At 40.5% G+C, this 20932-nt stretch overlaps 2 protein-coding genes across 3 annotated transcripts in view; one reads left to right on the top strand and one right to left on the bottom strand.

Moving 5' to 3' along the window:
* Positions 1–20932, top strand: part of TK2 (thymidine kinase 2) — a 110313-nt gene that overhangs the window by 13890 nt on the left and 75491 nt on the right. The window lies entirely within an intron of this gene.
* Positions 1–20932, bottom strand: part of LOC103103278 (chemokine-like factor) — a 46107-nt gene that overhangs the window by 17888 nt on the left and 7287 nt on the right. The window contains exons 3-4 of one of the 2 annotated variants that reach the window (XM_007477098.3): positions 16538–16636; positions 6600–6922 (exon numbers count right to left, since the gene is read on the bottom strand). In XM_007477098.3, the coding sequence (XP_007477160.1) occupies positions 6686–6922; positions 16538–16636 (336 nt within the window). In that variant the 3' untranslated portion in view covers positions 6600–6685. Of the gene's footprint in view, positions 1–6599; positions 6923–16537; positions 16637–20932 lie in introns of those variants that run through there. The other variant, XM_056800303.1, reaches the window with a different exon arrangement.

Genomic DNA, 20932 nt, shown 5'->3' with positions numbered 1-20932 from the left:
TCATCTTTTTCCATAGTTGGAGTATTTGGGGGGCCTCCCCCACCCCCACCTCTCCCAGAATTCATCACCCTACAGCTAACATGGCAATGAGTATCTTCACAATTAAATAGGCTGGTCCTCAAAGCTCTGACATTCAATCTTTTCCCATTCATATACATTCATAGTCATTCCAACTTCCAGAGTTTATACTTCCTTTGATACCCTTTGGGAACCCAAGGTTGCCCTCACTCCACAAGGAAACTTTGGAGTAGGATTTTAGTGAAGGAAGATAAAGTTTGATTCAATTCAACAACAAAAATCTTTAGGAATAAATTGAATATTCTTATATTTTAAAAAACCCAACTACTTGAGAAGAGAATGAGAGAAGCTTGTCAGATAATTTGTATTAAAAAGAGCTAAGATTTTTAATGGACTGCAAGGTCAATATGAGCATAATATTCAAATTAACCCAATGAAAACTTATTAATTGCCTATTATGTGTGGGGCACTGTTCTAGGGGATAGGGATACAAAGATCAAAAGAAAATAGTTCTTGCCCTCAAGAAAATTACATTAAAATTACAGGGGGATGCAACATGGATGGATAAAAAAGCAAATGCCTTTCCAGAGGGAGAGAGTACTAACTTGTAGGGAAGATGTAAAACTTTGATAGGACATGGCATCTTAACTGTGTGAACTTGGACAAGCTATATAACCTCTCTATGTCTAGAAGGCAGCTAGATGGCTCAAATGGACAGAGCCTAGAGTCAGGAAGACCCAAGTTCAAATCCAGCCTCAGACACTTCCTAGCTGTGTGACCCTGAGCAAATCACCTAACCTGATTGCCTGACAAAAGAATCCAACAGAGAAGGAAATGGAAAATCACTAGGGTCTCCTTATCAAGAAAACCCTGTGGATAGGTACAACAAAAATGAACCAGACTTTGACTGGGGATACAAAGAAAATGGGAAAACGATTCCTGTTCTCAAGGAGCTCACAATCCAACAGGGGAGACAGTATGTAAACATCTTTGTATGAACAAGATAAAAATAGAATAAGCTGGAAATAATCAATAGAGGGAAAGCACTAGCATTAAAGTGGATTGCAGAAAGGCTTCTTCAAGGTGGGATTTTAGTTGGGACTTGAAAGAAAGCCAGGGAAGCCAGGGAGGTGTAGATGGAGAGGGATAGAATTCCAAGAATGGGGGACAGCCATCCAGGGCAAATACCTGGAGTTTCCTGTGCTAGGAAAATTGAGGGGACCAGTGTCACTGGATCCCAGAATAGGAGTGTGTGCATGGGGTGTAAGAAGACTGGAAAGGAGAGAGAGAGAGAGAGAGAGAGAGAGAGAGAGAGAGAGAGAGAGAGAGAGAGAGAGAGAGAGAGAGAGAGAGAGAGAGAGAGAGAGAGAGAGAGAGAGAGAGAGAGAGAGAGAGAGAGAAGGGGAGAGAGAGAGAGAGAGAAGGGGAGAGAGAGAGAGAGAGAGAGAGAGAGAGAGAGAGAGAGAGAGAGTGTGTGTGTGTGTGTGTTTGGAGGGGGGAAGACAGGACGTGCAGGTTAGGAAGATCTTTGAAAATCAAATAGAGGATTTTATATTTGATCTGGAGGGCATAGGGAGTCATTGGTCTTTACTGAATGGGGATGCCTGTGCCTCTGCGTGACATTTTCAGACCTGTTCTTTGACAGTTTGAGTGGGCAGAGATTGGAGACAGGCAAATCCACCAGCTGGCTATTGCAATAATCCAAGGGTGACAGAGGGGCTGACACTAGGGCTGATAGTAACTAAACTGTGTGAGTAAAAGGAAGATGTGTGACCAAGATGGGGAGAAGGAAGCCTCCACCACGAGGCTTGAAAGCTGATTGGATTTTGGAGGGAGGGGAAAGCCTCAAGGTGGCTTCCAACGTGGCAAACCTAGGTGACTTGGAGGGCAGCTTCAGCAGAAAGGATATTTGCCTTGGCAGTATTGAGGGCATTAAGCAAGTTCAGGGTGAGGGCACAGAATCCACAAGCAGAGAGAATTTATCTCAGCATGGTCCAACTTCATCAGGCAGGGGAGAGGGGCCAGGTCCCTAACGGATTCCCCCAAAGGGATGTCTCAGACCTGGAGCCGTTCCCCCGGGCTCCTGCATCAGGACCAGCCTACTCAGATTCACCTGGACTCTCAAGAACTGCAGGCCAAACCAACCTCACCTCATCCCCTGAGCAGAGAACCCTTGGCCCCGCCCTCATCGATCCACACATTCTACAGGACTGGAGGCTCCGCCCCTACTCCTGTCACACACTCTACAGGCTATGGGGCCCCGCCCCCAGCCTAATCCACACACTTATCAGGCTGAGAGGCTCGGCACCCAGATTTTTAAAGGCAGAAAGTCCCCTGGGTCCCGCCCTCAGGCCTGCCCCGGGACTCTCCCAGGCCGGGGTCTCCTGCTACTTGGCCTCTGTTCCCCCCCACAGTGGGCCGGCCCTCACCACACAGGCGACCTTTAAGTCCCCCGTCCAATGTTTGATGAAGTAATGGTGCGTGCTTCTCTTGCACTCCGATTTGTAGCGTTCGAACCGGCGTTTTTGGCGCTGCCAATCGATTTTGTTAGGTGGTGGGGTCTGTGTCTCCATGGCGAATAGCGTGAGGTGACGGCCTCCCGGCTCGGCGGCAGCCCCGGCCCCAGTCCCTGGACTCCTTCTCTGGAGAATCGGTCTCAACGGCTGCTGCTCCCGCGCTCGCCTTCTGCCCCACCCCACTCCCTTCTGCGACCACGGAGCGCGCCCCTGTGGAACCACCCACTTCCCCGTACCCCCTGCGCTAAACCTAACCCTGTGCAACCCTCCCAGTCTTGAGGTCCCCTGTAGAAGTCCCTCGCTCTGCGACTCTCTGCGCGCCTCCGTGCAACCCCTTGCGCACCCCTGTTTAACCTTCTCCGTCCTGGACCACTGCACACTCCCGTTCTTGTCCTGGGGCTCTTGAGCGCAAACACACCCAGTCCTGGCCCCCCTGAATGCCTCTGTGCCACCCCAACCGTGGGACTCCCTGTGTACCTCTGGTCGGAATCTCCCTGCCCTGGGACTCCCTGAGTGCCCCCGTGCTAGCACACCTTTCAGGTCTCGAGATTACTTAAGCAACTCCGAGTAACCTCTCCTTGTGCTTCCCGGTGGAAACACTAACCATATTCCGTCTTCACCCCCTACGCCTCGCTCTGGGAGCCCATGTATGCCCCTGTGAATCCTCTATTATGGAGCACCCCTGAACAACTCCCAACCCTGGGATTCCCTGCAGGTCCCAAATAGTGCCTCCATTCACCCCCAGTGCTTCTCCTGGAATCCACCCCCCCCCACCCCTTCTGCCCCTCAACCCACACCCAGAATTCTTGGCAGGTTTCCTTGTTTCTCTGTGGGCAGGTCGGACGGTCTATCGATCTGTAAGCATTTATTGAGCATCTATTATATACCAGGCAGTGTGCTAAGCTCTGGGCATACAGAGAGGTAAAAAGGAGTTCAAAGTTTGATGAGGGAAAAAATATGCAAACCACCATGTACAAACAAGCTATAAACAGGATAAATTAAAAGCACTAGCATTTAGCAGAGAGAGCAAAACAGCTAGAGGAAAATGTCCGTAGTCTAGAGACGTTGCTTTTTGTCCCGGGAACAATAAGAGGGCAGTGTTACTGTATCAGCTAGTACTCGGTATGGGTGGGTGGGGGGTGGAAAAAATGTGTTAAAAAGGTGGGAAAGGGAGATAGGGGCCAGGTGATGAAGAGCTTTGATGTAAAAAAAAAAGAGGATTTTATATTTATCTTCCGCTCTCCCTGATGCACTCATACAGTGACAATGGGTTCCTTGCTGTTCCTAGAACGGGGCATACCATCTTCCCTAATCCCCCAATTCTGGCGCCTTCCATTCGTTTTGTTCAATTTTATCCTGTTTATAGTTTATTTGCTTGTCTTCCCTATTAGATTATAAGCTCCTTGAGAGAGCAGCCTTGTCAAGTTTAGCTTCAAAAGTTCGAAGAGATAGTCGGGATGGATAGGAAGGGCAGGAGAGGGTTTTTTTTTTTTTTTTTTTGAGGGAGACAGGAGTTTGTAGACCGCGGTGAAGCTACTAGTATAGAGAAATAAAAGAGTGAGGATGCCTGAGGGGCTAATCTGCTAGAGAGGATGAAACGGAATGGGATCTCCAGAGCTTGGAGAAGGATTTGCTTTTGTAAGAAGCGCCATTTCTTCAAGTGTGACAGCTTGAGGATGTTGTTTGGAGTTCAGTCTTGGGCTCTGCCCCAGGCGGGCAGTAGCGATCTGGGGGAAGTCACTTCCTCCCCCTGCTTTCTCAATATTCCCTCAGGGACCCTACGGTTCTCCTTTCACCATATTCTGCCTTCTGTTTCCTTGCCTTTACACATGGAATGCATGCCTGCCTTCCTCACTTCTGCTTCTTGGAACCCCTAGTCTTCAAGCCTTCCCTGTTCTGATCCCTAAATTGTTAGTGACCCTCCTTTGTATTCATTTTGCTGTCAGGTAACACAATAGATCTAGAGTCAAGAAGATCTGATTTCAAATCCAGCCTGCCTCTGCCGGTATTAGATGTGTGACCCTGGGCAAGTCACAACTACTTCCCACATTAGTTTCCTTTTCTGTAAAATGTTTACCTTGCAGAGTTGTTTTATGAAACCAAATGAGGTAATATTTAATCACTGAAAACTAAATTGCTATATAAATACTATCATCATCACTATATTATATTTTGACTTAGTTATGCATATGGTAGCAGTGGATAGAGTGCCTGGCCTGGAGTCTGGTCTTCCCGTGTTCAAATCTGGTCTCAGATACTGAGATACTGAGATAGCTGTTTGCCTCAGTTTAGGAAATGGCAAATCGCAATAGCAAAGCACTCCAGGATCTTTGCCCCCAAAAAACTCCAAATGGGGTCACCGAGAGTCAGACATGATTGAAATGACTGAACAAGTACATATTCTCTCCTCCTACTAGGTTCAACTTCTTGAGGGCAAAGGACTATCTCACTTTTGCATTTATTTCCCCAGCATCTAGCACCATGCCTCACACCTAGTGGATGCTTGTTAAATATTTGACTGATCTATAAAATGGGTTAATAGAATAATTTATCTGTGGCTAGACCCTGGAAATAAATATCAGCAACAACCTTGGCCAGGAGGGCAGTAGCTGCTATTTAAATCAGTTTTGTACTGCCCTCTGTGCTGGTAGATTCTTCAGATCTGTCCTATTCTGATGCTTCAAAAAGCTTGCATAGGTTTTTCAGTGGTTGCCTCAACCCTGGCTCCTTACCTGGAAAGAACTAAGTCAGGAATTTGAATGGTATATCTCTGTTTCCCTGGGAGTTCTTTTTAGTCATTGTTGGTCCTTCCCAACAGTTTCCCTTATCCAAATTGTCCTCCACTCAGCTGCTAAATTGCTCTTTCTAAAACATGGGTCTGAGCAAGTTTCCCTCTTATTTCTACCTCCTAGCTTCCCTGGCTTTCTTTAGATTTCTGCTAAACTCCTACCCTCTTCCAAAAGCTTTCCCTGACCCCCTTAATGTGAGTATCTTCCCTTTCTTGATTTATCTCCAATTTTTTCAATATATATCTTATTTGGATATATGATTATAAGCTCCTTAAAGGTAGGGACTGTTTTTTGTTGTTGTTGTTGTTTTACTTTATATCTCCAATCAAATGTTTAGTACATAGTAATAATAAATGCTTATTGATTTCACTAGATTTTATTGTTTGGAAGCAAGATCTTAAGAGAACAGCCCAGAGGGTATTTGAGCCCTGATGAGATGTTCTCCAGATTTAGCTTCAGAATTTCCTAGATGATCCTTCATAATTTAACTTAATCTCAGGGATATGACCATGAAACTATAGTATTGAAAAGAAGTCTGGAGTTGAATTCAAAGGAGACCTGAGTTAAAATTCTGTTTTGGATACTAAATAGAGATGTGGCAATGCAGAAGTCACTTTATTTCTCTGAGCCTGTTTTCTTATGTGTAAAATGGGAAAAATAATAACTGAAGATCTTCTCCAAGAGGGTTACTGTAAGGAATGGATAAATCTTTTGTAAGGAACTAGATAAAACCTTAAAAGAGGATATCATCATTGTCTATTCTTCTTCTCACTGCCCTTCTGTGTTGGAAAAAATCTTAAGTGTTCCATTTTAGAAGGCCTTGTGGATGGTGCATTAGGCAATATCCTGGATTTGAGGACATGGATTCAAAAACCTATCTCTGTTAATCATTTCCTCTCTCTGGGTCTCAGTTTTTTCATCAATGAACAGGTTGGACTAGATATTCTTTGAGGTCTCTTCCAGCTCTTTACATCTGTGGATAGAAAGCTGCTTTTTAGCTGAACGTCTCTCTATATCTTGCATTTTTTCAAATGAAGAAACTGAGGCCCAGCAAAAGTAAAGGATTGGCCCAAGGTCACACAGATATTTAAATTCAAGATCCAAAACCTGAACCCCAATCTGCTGATTCCTAAAACCAATGTAATCTATCCACTGTACTTCAAGCACCTCAAATTCCCCCTCCTTTCCACATATGGAAAACTCTTCCCTAATCAGAAACAATTCCTTCTAAAATGAAGCAGAAATCTTACTGGAAAGAAAGAATGAATCCAGGGCAGAGTGTTGATGTGCTTTGTGAGCACTGATTATTAACCGCACTGAACCACAGTTCTGAAAACTGGCAATCATGGAGGGCTGCTCTGTTTACTCTGCTGCCGACTCTCCTGACTCTGCTATCCTTGTTGGTGTTACTGATGACCTTGTCTCAGGTGCCATTTGTTTCTCTACTTGGTTGCCTTTTTCCTTTTTGTTCATGTTGGATTTCTCTCTTCCTGGTACCATTTTCTGGTGAATCCTTTTCCCAAATATCCTAGGCCATGTGTGCTCTCCCTGGAAAGCTATCTCAAGGATACACACAACTGCGGCTATAAAGCAACAAATCTACAAAAGGAAAAACAAAAAGAAGGTACTGTTGTAGCCTTCGTACATGGCACAGGCAATATAACAGGGTTCTGTGTAATGTCAGTGTTCAATGGAACCAAGAGAGAGTCTTGGTGTAGGAAGGAGAGAAGGTCACTAGATTGGGCATTTCATAGATTCAAGTTTGGGAATTGACTGAGACCTTAGAATCATCTGTTTTAACCCCATTCATTTAAAGATTTATTGCTTAAGGGTAGGGGTTGATTTAATCAATGACTGCCTCCATCATAATAGCAAGATGTTTATATTGATACTTTTATCAGGTGAGAGCATCCCTATTTAATCTCAGTTAAAGGTAGGAGAACTAAGTAGGAGACTCAGTAGGAGAACCTAAAGTACCTCCTTGGGGCATAGTGTCTTTAGTGGGATCACTAGGTCAAAAAGTTTATTCATTTTTGTAACTCTTTTTCTATCTTCCATTTTATTTTTCAGAAAGGACAATCTAATTTATACCATCAGTAATAGTTTGACTATTAAACTACAGATGTAAAAGCACTGAATGGTGCTATTACCTTATAGTAGGATCATAGGGGACTTGGAGGGAGTAGGGACTTTAAGGGCTATCTAAATTGGCTTCCTCATTTTCAAGATAAGAAAATTGAGGCTAAAGGAAAAAGAGGTTTTTCCAAACCTACACAGCTAGTAATTAGAACTGGGATTTATCTTAGCCAGTTTGGTGGGGGTCAGGTAGAATCCCAGAACCATTTCAACTTGCCTTTTCTTATTAGAGAGTTTGAAAAAATTTTAGGGGGTATGTGATAATGCACACTTCTTTTAAGAACTATTTGTCCATATCCTTTGACCATTGGAGAATGGCTTTTGTATTTTGTTAATTCTTCATATATCCTTGATGCCAAACTTTTTATCAAAGAAGTATAATGCCATGATTTTCATCTATTTCTTTTCTTTCTTCTGGGTATATTGGTTTATGTTGTGCAAGAGTTTACATGCACATATACATATATATATGTGTGTGTGTTTTTATATATGTGTATATATATCTATAATCTATCTAGCTTGTCCATCTATCTATCCATCCATCCATCCACCCACCCACCCATCTGTTCATCCATTTATCCATTTATTAGTCTATCTGTCTGTCTCTCTATCCATCCTTCTATCTATCTATCTATCTATCTATCTATCTATCTATCTATCTATCTATCTATCTATCTATCTATCTGTGGGTCTATCTACCTATCTATCTATCTATCTATCTATCTATCTATCTATCTATCTATCTATCTATCTATCTATCTGTCTATCTACCTGTCTATCTATCTATCTATCTATCTATCTATCTATCTATCTATCCATCTATCCATCTATCCATCTATCTATCTATCTATCTATCTATCTATCTATCTATCTATCTATCTATCTGTGGGTCTATCTATCCATCTACCTGTCTGTCTGTCTGTCTGTATGTCTATCTATCTATCTATCTATCTATCTATCTATCTATCTATCTATCTATCTATCCATCCATCCATCTATCTATCTATCTATCTATCTATCTATCTATCTATCTATCTATCTATCTATCTATCTATCTATCTATCTATCTATCTTTGTACTGTATCCTCTGAAGGAAAGCAGCAACAGGCCCACTCAATTTCCAGCTGTTTCAACAGGATCTTCTTCCCTTGAACCAGAGAATCTCTCTGCTGCTTCCTCATCTCTGTCTCCTGGCTTCCCTGGATCCCTTAACGATTCAGCTCAAACACTACTTCACATAGGAATGTCAGCTCGTTGCCAGTCCTCGTTGTTTCATTTTTTGTACTTGTATCCCTAGCATCTAGCACAGTTCCTGACATAGGGTAGGCAATTCTTAAGTGCTTATTCTCTGATGAAGGACATTCTTGGTCTCCCCCACTGATAGAGCATTTCCTCTGAGATTACCTTTCATTTATACTATGTGTCTACATAGCTCTTTCCATGTTATCTCTCTCATAAAACTAAGTTCCTTGAGGGCAGAGACCATGTTGCTGTTTTTTTACCTTTCTTTGTGTAGAGTATGTGTGTGCTCATGTAGATCATGTGTGTCAACATGAATTTCTTTAAATGGAACTTCCAAAGAGGCAAGAGTAGATATCTCTAGAGTTTCCTTCACTTATCCAAGGGAGACATGAATCTTGCTAGGAGGGAAGCAGGAGACTGGCCCAAAGAGGATGGCCAATATGCTTTCCTCAGAGAGGGGGGTACTGAGCTAGAATTATATCTACTCACTCCTCTAAATAGTATTAATCTAGGGGAAATAATCTTGAGGTCCAAGTTACATCATATCTCTTGAGCAGGGGGGAAAGGGCTCCAAGCAACAGATCTAAAGGCATGACTTTCTTCCTAAAAAAATTGCACTTCCATAAAAACCATCACACATAGCAAATAACAAATAAACCCATTTATTCAAGCTAATAGCAAACAGAAATTAGAGAAGGTGACTTGATAATCACTGGCATTGCTTTCTATGCCCTTTCTGGCTATCTTTCATAAGTGATTCTATGGATCCCCAGTGAAGTGGTAATAGCAGTCATCTATTTTGACTGGTTTGGGGAAGTTTTCTATTATGTCTTGCATGCAATGAGCCTCTTTAATGTTAACTGGGTAATAAATAGTTAACTTGGTACTCCTTAACAGAGAGTTTCTAACCTTTACTATTCTTCTCACCTTTATGGGATGATTCTATCCTCTTTGAAAGCATGGACAATTTTTACTTTTCTATCTTTGTCCTCAGTGATTAGCACAGTGTCTTGTATGTAGGAAGCACTTAATACTTCATTCTTTCTCCAAATTCCTTCTTTGTACTTGTTTAATTTATAGCAAGTCAAGGTAGACATGATTGAGCTTCTTCAGTGGAATGTCTATTCATGTTCATTGGACAAAGCTCTCACAGTCAGACTACCAGAAGTCAAATAAAGGTTTATAAATGGTCATCCCTGTATAGTGAACCTTTCCATACATACTGGAAAACAGACTAAAAGTCTGTTCCCAGGGCAAGATACCTACACATGTCCTTGATTCTATCCCTTTCTGTCTTCTCCAGCAAATTACATCCTTAATGAAATCTTCTCTCTAAAATATAACTTTGTGTCATCTCCTGATTTGCTTCCCTACTACTTTCAGACACCTTGAAACCTCTCCCATCTATTCAAAAACCCTTCCTAGATGTTAATCATTCCCTTCAAATGGGCCCTCACTAATGGAAGCAGAGCCAAGATGACAGAATGGTAGGGAGCAGTATATCCACAAAACTGCTCCAGACTCCAAAACTCCTCCAGATCTAGAGAAGGCACCAGACTGAATCCTAAGGGGAAAATCCAGAAAAAGTCACTGTGAGTCATTTGTCTAGTCCACTTCGGCACAGAGACAAGGTCAGGGAGGTCTGAAGACATTGGGAACTGGGTCAGGGCAAGAGCACAGTACTGGCACATACTCCAAGGGCAAGAGGAGGTCCTAGAGCCATACTGGGACACTGCAATTGGGACAAGTACAAACTAGCAGCTTTGCCACACATCACTCAATATTGGATTACAGATCTATGGCAGAGTGAGAAGGGAACCTGAGCCTAGTGGTGGTGTTAGGGTCAGGGAGGCACTGGGATATTTTCAGTCCCAAAGCCCATTTACATGGAGTTCTCTCCTCATTGGCGGAGGTGAATGCCCTGCACCTGCACGAGGGGCCATGCAGAGTAGATGAGATTGGGAGAAAAGGTCTTCATTCCTGTTCATGCTCAAGAGCCACTTGGAGTTCTTCAAGTCTCTTTGGGCTCTTCAGGCACTTCTAGCTTCCAGCTTTGAGAGAAAGAAGGTAGAAACCAACTTCACTTCAAGTTGATGAAGGAAAAGACTTTGGGAAGAAGCCAAGATGAGAGGAGCTGGCAGTTGCCATCATGTCCTCCTCCAGCTTGTTAGACTAGAGACTTCAGTGAACTCCTTTGGTGAGATCTAGGACTCTCTTGGTGAGCTGGGCTACCTCACTCCCAGTGAGAGAGAGCTCCTTTATTTTGTATTTTCTGGCATGTATTATGCACTATATATATTTTGATTTCTGTTTTTCTATCAAATTGGATCAATGGATTTCATTGGTCATTGCTATAAGTCTTCATTGTTTTCACCCAAATAGGGCGAAAAGGATCAAGACTTAGATATAAAAGATTGAAGTCCTGCTTCTGCCTGCTAATGAAATAGTGATCAGAACCAGATTGAACATGAGAATCATATCCCTTAGATCAACAATATTCAAGGAGCAAATGGACATAATTATAGACTGATACTTCTCCATCTCTCTGAGGAAAGCAGAGGTCCACCTCTTGTCCCAACTTCCTGCTTCTCCTCCTGGTAGGAATTAAAGTCTCCCTTGGAGAAGGATTGGGGAGGAGAAGTTGGTGATGTTTATTTTGTCTTCCTTCAAGTCATACAATGACACTCCATATTATATACATTCAGGGATAGCTCTTGAAACCCATAGGACTTACTACCCAAGAAAGAAAAAAGTTTAGCAGCTGGCATTGAGATGATGCAGACCCAGATGCAGATCGAGGTCTCATTTTCAGCATCAAACCCATCCTACAGGGGACAGGAATCCCAAGCTAAAGGGGAGTGAACAATTCTGCCATTCTGAACCAACAAAGATTTCCAGCTGGCTAATTACAGTCTAAGTCTACCTGAAGTCAACTCTTCCTCAGATCTAATGCCAGGCCAGGAACTTGAAGAGTTAAAACCAGAGGGGCAGCCATTAGACATTGTTCTAGATAGATCATGTTTGGGAGTACAGAGAGCTTGCGAGTCCCCAGCCTGTCACTGAGATCCTGGAAGAACACAACTTTCAAAATCCAAAGCAGCAAAAAAGGCCAGCCCAGACCTTCACAATAGAACTGAGGCAGTGCCTAGCCCTAACATCAAATTTGAAGTCAGGAAATAGGTTGGAAAAATGAACAAGAATGGCACTGTAATGCACCATTTATCATGATGGCAGAGATACTCAAGAAGCAAGTCCAAAAGAAGAGAATGACTCCAATACAGGCATGAAAAATCTCAGAGAAAAACAGAGTTTGGGAAAAAATTCATCCAGAATTCCTGGAAGAGATGAAGTAAAAGTTTAAAAAAAGAGTTATGAAATACTTTGTAAATGAAACAAGAGTGCTTGAGGAAAAAAATAGAAAATAAATGAGAACACTGGGAGAAAGACTTGTGAAGGTAATCAACAGTTTGATACAAAGATAGAAAACCTTTCCCAAGCAACAAACTTCCTGAAAATCAGAATAGACCAAATAGTAGCCAATGATTCCATGATTCCATGAGATAATAAGAAATATTAAAGCAGTGTCAAGAGATTGAAAACATAGGAGAAAATGAGCCATTACTGTGGCAAGGCAATCCTTTACATATCTTCCTTAATTGATGCACCATCTATCTTACTCACCACAGTGACTTCCAAATCTTTTCATCCCTCCTCAGGTCTCCCATGGCCCCCAGTCCTCTCAGTTGAGAATTTTGCCTTATGTTTTAATAAAATACTGCAGCCATTTCACATTACCCAGATGCCTTCTAGCACTATTTCCGCCTTCATTCCTGTTTCAAATAATGAGACGACCTTTCTCTTTTCCTAGGCAAACCCCTCTACCTGCACAAGTGATCCTCTTCCATTCCATTTCCTCTAACAGATTGCACTTTCTATCATCCCTGTTTTCTCACTTGTCTTTAATCTGTCTTCTAGTTGCTTCCTTATTGCCAACACACAAATTGCCACCTCCATTCTCAAAAAACTTTCACTCACTCCATCCATCTCTGTTAGCCATCATCCTGGAGCCTTCCTTTTTTGTCTAAACTCTTTGAGAAGACTGCCTAAAATACTTGCTTCCTTTTTCTTTGCTCTCAACTCTTTAATTCTCTATAGTTTGCTTCCAACTTAATCATTCAACTGAAACTGTCCTCTTCAATGTTATTAATATTTTCTTAAAAATAGAATCTTTTAGGGGGCAGCTGGGTGGCCCAGTGGATTGAGAGCCAGGCCTAGAGATGGTAGGTCCTGGGTTCAAATTTGGTCTTAGATACTTCCCAGCTGTGTGACCCTGGGCAAGTCACTTAACCCCCATTTCCTAGCCCTTACCACTCTTCTACCTTGGAGCCAATATACAGTATTGATTCTAAGATGGAAGGTAAGGGTTGAAAAAAATAGAATCTCTTAAAATCTAATTGCCTAACCTGATGACTTTTTCTCAATTCTCATTTGTCTTGACCTCTTTGAAGGGTATGATTTATAGATCACCATCTTCTCTTTGACACTCTTTCTTTTCCAGTTTTTATGACACCATTCTCTCCTGGTTCTCCTACCTCTCTGATAACTCCTTAGTCTCCCTTCCTGGATCTTCATCCAGATTATAATCATTAACTGTTGGTGTCCCAGAGTTCTCTATCCTTCTTCTCTTATCCCTTTACACTATTTCAGTTGGTGAGACCATCAGAAGTTCCTTTCATTTCAACTATCATCTCTATGCATATAATTCTAGATTTATTTGTCCATGACTAACTTTTAATGTGATTTCCAGTCTTGCATTCTCCAGCTGCCTATTTGACACCTTGAGCTGTATATTTCATAGACATCTTAACTTTCTTATTACTGTGGAAAGTACCACCAGCCTATGAGTCACTCAGGCTAGAAACGTAGCTGTCTTCCTTTTTATTCTCTCTTACTCCACCTAGTCAATGAATTATGACATTCTATAATTTCTACCTTTGTAACACTGTTGGTATCTGCTCCCTTTTCTCCTCTCACACTGTCGACTCCCTGGTGCAGACCTTCATCACTTCATACCTGGACTATTAAAAGTTTCCTGGTCAGGTTTCTAACCTCTTCAGTCTGTCTTCCACTTAGCAGTCAAACTGATCTTTCTTAAGCACAGGTGTGACCACATCATCCCTCTTTTCAATGAGCTCTCCATGTTTGAACTGCATCTTTTGTGTTTGTTTTTTCCTGATCTTGGGGCAATTGATGTGACCTATCCCAAAATGAACTTGTTCATGTTTGGGAGGAATGTAAGTTTGAGAGGTCCAGACTTCCAGGATCAAATATAAAATTCTGTTTAGCTTTCCAAATCCTTATGACCCAATTCCTTTCTGCCTTTCCATTCTCTCTTTTTTTTTCTTAAAAAAAAACAAAACAAACAAAAAGCTTACTTTCTGTCATAATCGACATTAAATATTTATCCCAGAGCAGAAGAATGACAAGGACTAGGCAACTGGAGTTAAGTTTCTAGGGTCACATAGCTAGAAAGTATCTGAGGTCAGATTTAAACCCAGGATTTCCTATCTCCAGGGCTGGCTCTCTATTCACTGAGCCACCTAGCTGCCACCCTTTCCATTCTGCTTACATCTAAATCCTCCCTTTCCATGTACTTCATGATTCAGTGATGCTGTCCTTGCTGTTCCTCAAGCAAGACACTCCATCTCCCAACTCTGAGTGTTTTCACTGGTTGTCTCCCATGTCTGAAACTCTTTCCTTCCTTCTCTTTTCCTAGCTTCCCCAACTTACTTTGAGTCTCGACTGAAGCCTTCCCAGCCTTCCTTAATCTTAGTGCTTTCCCTTCATTATAATCTTCATCTTACCCTGTTTGTATGTAGCTATTTGCATGTTATCTCTCCCCTCATCTTAGGGAACAGGGATTATTTTATACTTTCTTGGTGTCTAATTCTTTGCATGGTGTCTGGTCAATAGCAGGCACTTAACATAGACTAGTTGACTGGCTGACTTTAAGCTATCTCCCTAAAGCTCTCTTCCATTTTTTAGTCAAATTCCTTGCAAAAGTCTTCTGTATCGGCTTCCCTATTTCTTATCCTTTCATTCATATCTCAACCCTTTGTAGCATGGCTTCTTACCTCATTGCTCAGCTGAAATTGTTGTCTCCAAAGTGATCAATGATTTCTTAATTTCCAAATCTGAGAGTCTCTTCTCTATCCTTATCCTTCTTAGTCAATTTGTTGCATTTGACATTGTTGACCTGACTCTCCTTCAGGATACTCTCTCCTCTCTGGGTTTATGGGAAACTTCTCTTTCTTGTTTCTCTCATGTGCCTGACTCTTCCTTCTTAGTGCCCTCTGTTGACTCATACTCCATAAAGAGAGGGTATGCTCTCAAAGTTCTGCCTGGGTCCTTCTTTTCTCTACTCTTTTAGTAACCTTCCTCATCAGTCCCACCCCATGGGTTTAACTATCATCTCTATGCAGATGACTCATATTTAAGATATATCCAGTCCCAGTCTCTCCTTGGAGCTCGAAGACATTACATTCCAAGCTAAATTGGCATCTCAAGTTCTACATGTCCAAAACAGAATTCATTATCTTTCTCTCAAAACCCTCCTCTCTTCTAAACTTTTTTTGTTTCTCTTAAAGAGGGATGGGAAAGGGAAGCGAATAAGCATTTATTAAGTACCTACTACAAGCCAGGCATTGTGCTAAGTGCTTTACAAATATCGTATTACAATATGAATTTTATCCTTATAACAATACTTGGAGATAGGTATTATGAATATCTTTATTTTATAGTTGGGTAAACTGAGGCAGAAAGAGGAAGTCAAACAGATCGTAAGTGTTCTGAGGTCAAATTTGAACTCAGCACCATCATCCTCCCAGCCTCCTAGGTTCATAACTTTGATGTTAACCTCAATTCCTCACTCTCTGCCACAGATATCCAATTACTTACCAAAGGTTCCATTCATGATTTTTCTTGCATCTGATCCCTTCTCTCCTCTCATGTAGCTACCATCTTAGTTCAGGCCCTCATCACCTCTGACCTAGATTATTGCAACACCTTCTTAATTGATTTGCCTGCCTCAAATCTCTCACCACTCTAGTTCATCCCCCACACAGCTGCCAAGATAATTTTCTTTCAGGGCAGATCTAATTATACCATCAACTCTATTGGTTTCTGATTGCCACTAGGATGAAGCAGAAATAACTGTTTAGCTTTCACAACCCTTCATCACCTGACCCCAACCTATCTTTCCAACTTTACTGTATGACCCCAACCCTCCCGCGTTTGTTGGCATAGCCACACTCACCCTCTCTGTTCCTTATACAATATTCCATCCCCTATCTCGGTGCCCATCCCACATGCACTCCTTCCTTAGCCACACTTCATGGAAGTGAGAACTCTCTTCCTTTAAGACTTGGCTTAAGCCCCATCTTCTGCATGAAGACTTTTCTGATCCCACTGACTGCTAGAGTCCTCCCTGCCAAACTACTTTGTATTGAACAACTTTGTATGTGTTTGCATTATTTACCTTCTATTACTATTCAGTTGGACACATATTTGTCTCTCCTATTAGAACCCAAGTTCCTTGTGAATAGGAATTATTTTGTTTTTTTGAACCTTCATCCTATGGGGCTTCCTAAATACTTGTTGCATGATTGATTGAAACTTCATCTCTATCAATCATACAAGGCAGCTTCTCAGCACTTAGCTCGTTCTGAGTAAGCTATAAGGAATTTTACTCGTGATAGAAAATTGGAATTAGTTTTCTTTCTCAAAATGACTTGAGTTCTGATCTAATATGGAGAAAGTCAGAAGACCTCTACTTACCGCGCCACCTAAAACGTATTTGTCTGTTCCCTCTTCCCACAACACCAGGAAGCCAACAACTACAAGGAAACCTGCAGTAAGTATACAGTTCAAAATATCCTGTAATTAAGAGAAGACAACAGAATCTTGTAAATGACACTGTGATCTATTACCTGGCTGCTACTAGTCTTTCAGTCACCCAGGTTTATCACCTGAGAGTCACTTTTACATATTTTTAAATTTTATTTTTTATCATCCTTTCAACATTTTGGATTCCAAATTCTCTCTCTCCCACCTCCTGGAGAGGCAAGCTGTGTATCAATTATATATGTGGAATAATGCAGGATATATTTCCATTTTAGCCATTCCTCAAAAAAAGCAAGACAAAAAAGAAAATCATATTTTGATTTGCATTCAGAATTCATCAGTTCTCTCTCTGGAGGTAGATAGCATTTTTTCATCATGGGTCTTTTGGATTGTTTTGGATCATTGTATTTATTGATCAGGGTAGCCAAGTCTCTCACAGATGATCATCTTTACAACATCGTTACTGTACACAGTGATCTTTTGGTTCTGCTCACTTCACTTTGAATCAGTTCTCCCCCCCCCCCCGCATCATTTTTTATAGCATGATAGTATTCCATCACAATCATATGCCAAAGCTTTTATGTCAATCATTCCTCAATTGATGAGCACTATCTCAATTTCCAATTCTTTGCTACCACGAAAATTGCTATTATAGTTTTGTATATATAGGCCCTTTTCCATTTTCTTTGGTCTCTTTGGGATATAGACCTAGTAGTGGTATTGCTGAATCAAAGCATATCCACAGTTTTATAGCCCTTCGGGGCACAGTTCCAAATTGTTCTCTAGAATGGTTGGACCTGTCCATTACTCTATCAATTCATTAGGATACCTATTTTTCTCTCATCCTGCCAGCATTTGTCATTTCTGATTGGTATCTCAGAGTTGTGCATTTCTCAAATAAATGATAATTCAAAGCATTTTTTCATGTGAGTATAGATAGCTTTGATTTTTCTGAAAAGTGCTTATTTATATCCTATAAACATTTATCAGTTGGGAAATGGCTCTTTTTACAAATTTGACTAAGTTCCCTACATATTTGAGAAATGAGTCCTTTATCTCAGAAACTTGTAAACATTTTGATATTTCCTGACTATCTTTTTTATTAAGTCTATTTTGCTTTTGTTTTATCTGAAATGATTGCTGCTATCCCTATCTTTTTTTTTAAGTTCAGTTGAAGAATATTAGATTCTACTTCAGCCCTTTATTTTTTCTCTGCATGTGTTTCAAGGGTGTCTTGCAAACAACATATTGTTGGATTCTGGTTTCTAATCCATTCTACTATCTGCTTCTGTTTTGAGGGTGAGTTCATCCTATTCACCTTCACAGTTTTAATGACTATGTATTTCCCTCCATTCCCATTTTCTTGCACTTCTTTTTATTCTCTTGTCCCTCCTGAAAAGTTCATTCTGCTTCTCAACCTGTCCTCTCTTTTATCACCTCCCCCACTTTCTTTTATCCCCACTGGAAAATTAAGTGTGTGTGTGTGTGTGTGTGTGTGTGTGTGTGTGTATTCTTATTGCTTTAGATCAATTTTGATGAGAATGAGGTTCAAATATTGCCACCCCTTTCCCCCCTCCATTTTAAGAATTTTTTCTTACTCATTTCTTTTATATGAGAAAAATTTCCCCTTCTACCTCTCCCCTCCCCTTTCTTTCAGTGCCTCCCTCTTTCTCAACCCTCTGTTATTTTTTTTAACAATCACTTAATTTACACTCATCCTCTCTAAGTAAACTCTTTTTAAATCCCTAATAATGATAAAGTTCTTAGGAGTTGCATTTTATCATCTTTTCATAGAGAAATATAAATAGTTTAACTTTATTGAGTCTCTTATTATTACTCTTTCATATTTACTGCTTTACATTCTTCTTGCTTCTTCTGTTTGAATGTGATATTTTCTATTTATCCCTGGTCTTTTCATCAGGAATGCTTGAAAGATCTCTTTTTGTTATCTATTTTTTCCCTTGAAGGATTATGCTCAGTTTTGCTGGGTAGGTTATTCTTGGTTATAATTCTGGTTCTTTTGTCTTCCAAAATATCATATTCCAAGTTCCCTGTTTCCTTAATGTGGAAGCTATTAAATCTTATGTGATTCTGACTGTAGATTTATGATATTTGAAATGTTTCATTCTGACTGCTTGGAGTATTTTCTCTTTGACCTGAGGACACTGGAATTTGGCTATAATGTTCCTCTGAATATTAATTTTGGGATCTCAAGAGGTGATTGATGAACTATTTCTATTTTAACTTCTGGTTCTAGGCTATCAGAACAATTTCCCTTGATAATTTCTTGAAATATGGTATCTATGCTTTTTTCTTTGATCATGCTCATGATCATCAAGAATCCAATAATTCTTAAATTATCACTCTTTGATCTGTTTTTCAGACCAGCAGTTTTTCCAATGGGAAATTTCACATTTTCATCTATATTTTCATTCTTCTGACTTTTATTGTTTCTTGATGGCCTAATAGAGATTTAATAATATTTTTAGAAAAATATTTTCTTTAATGAGATTTTGTACTTCCTTTTCCATTTGTCCAATTCTGCTTTTTAAAAAAGTTATTTTCTTCAGTGAATTTTTGTACCTCCTTTTTGATTTGGCCAATTTTGCTTTTTTAGAATATTCTTCTCTTCAGTGGATTTCTATTCCTCTTACCATTTTTCTTTAGTATATTTTTGTGCCTCTTTTACCAAGTTGTTAATTCTCTTTTCATAATTTTCTTGCATCATTTTAATTTATTTTCTCAATTTTTCCTCTACTACTCTTATCTCTTTAACTCTTCTAGGAATTCTTGTTGGGTTTGGTTCCAATTAGCATTATTCTTTGAGGTTTTGTTTGTAGCTATTTTCACACTGCTATCTTCTTTTGAATTTATGTCTTGGACTTCCCTACCATTCTAGTAGCTTTTTGTGGTCAAATTCTTTTTTTTTGTTGTTCGTTTATTTTTCCAGGCTATTTTTTTTTTTACTTTGAACCTTATGTTAAAGGTGAACGCTGACCTGGGGGTGAGGAGAAATCATTTGAAGCCTCAGACTTTTGTGTTCTTCTCCTTTTATAGTTAGTTCTTGGGGGGGGTGCTCTCCAAGTTTTTTATGTTTTTAAGTTGGCGTGATCCTGGGAAAGGTATGGTCACTGCTCTTCTGGCCTATCTGCTGGATCCTGAACCAGGAAGGATCCTTGGTTCCCTACAATCACAAACACCAATGTTTCTTTTTTCTTTGGTACAGTATCAGGGCCCTTGCTCCCTTGTGATGGAAGACTACTGTTCCTGTCCTCTTTGAAACTATGACCCACAACTGTATATGACCAACAGAGTTTGTTAATCAGTGCTAATTTGACCCCTTTATATACCTTCCAGTCTTTTATCTTACTCCCTCTCCCTACTCTATGAGCAGTGACACTGGTCTTTTTGTTCCTTGTATAAGACAGTCCATCTTCATACCATCTTGGATATCCTTCTTTTCACTCACACAACCCACTACTCCTAGAGTGAGGCAGCTAGGTGGTGCCGTGGATAGAATACTGGGCCTAGAGTTAGAAAGACTTGTGTTCAAATCCAGTCTCATGTATTTCCTAGCTATGTGACCCTGGATAAATCACTTAATTGCTATCTGCCTCAGTTTTCTCATCTGTAAAATGGGTCAAAGTAGCACCTACCTCACAGAGTTATTGTGAGGATCCAATGAAATCATATTTGTAAAGCCTTTAGCACAGTTCCTAGAACATAGTAGACACTAAATAATTCTTATTTAATAAGATTTTAATAATAATTTAATAATTCTTATTCCCTCCCTTCACTCTTGGACTATTCCCCTACTGATTAGTCTCCCTGCTTCAAGTCTCTTCTCACTCTAGTTCATCTATCCTCCACTCTGTTATCAAAGCTTCTTTCTAAAGCTCAGGTCTGACCATGTCACCCATCCATCATAAACTCTCCTTCCCCTATTCAGTCAGTTCCAGTGGCTTCCTATTATCTCTAGAATAAGATGCAAAATCTTCCTTTGACTATTAAAGCTTTTCATAATTTGACCCCTTTATATCCCTTCCAGTCTTTTATCTTACTCCCTCTACCTACTTTATGAGCAGTGACACTGGTCTTTTTGTTCCTTGTATAAAACAGTCCATCTTCTGACTGGGCATTTTCTCTGGCTGTTCTAATGATTGGAATGTCCTCCCTCCTCATCTTTACTTCTTGACTTCCCTGGTTTCCTTCAAGTCTCAGCTAAAATCCCACCTTTTAGAGGAAGCTTTTCCTAATACCTCTTCCCCCCTCAATTTACTTTTTAAAAAGTTCAATTTTATTTTCAGTTCTGAATACTCTTCTTATGCT

The sequence above is a fragment of the Monodelphis domestica genome, chromosome 1, assembly GCF_027887165.1.
Source record: "Monodelphis domestica isolate mMonDom1 chromosome 1, mMonDom1.pri, whole genome shotgun sequence".
Classification (NCBI taxonomy): Eukaryota; Metazoa; Chordata; class Mammalia; order Didelphimorphia; family Didelphidae; genus Monodelphis; species Monodelphis domestica.
Note: the sequence above shows the minus strand (reverse complement) of the source record. Positions and strands in the feature narration are given on the sequence as shown.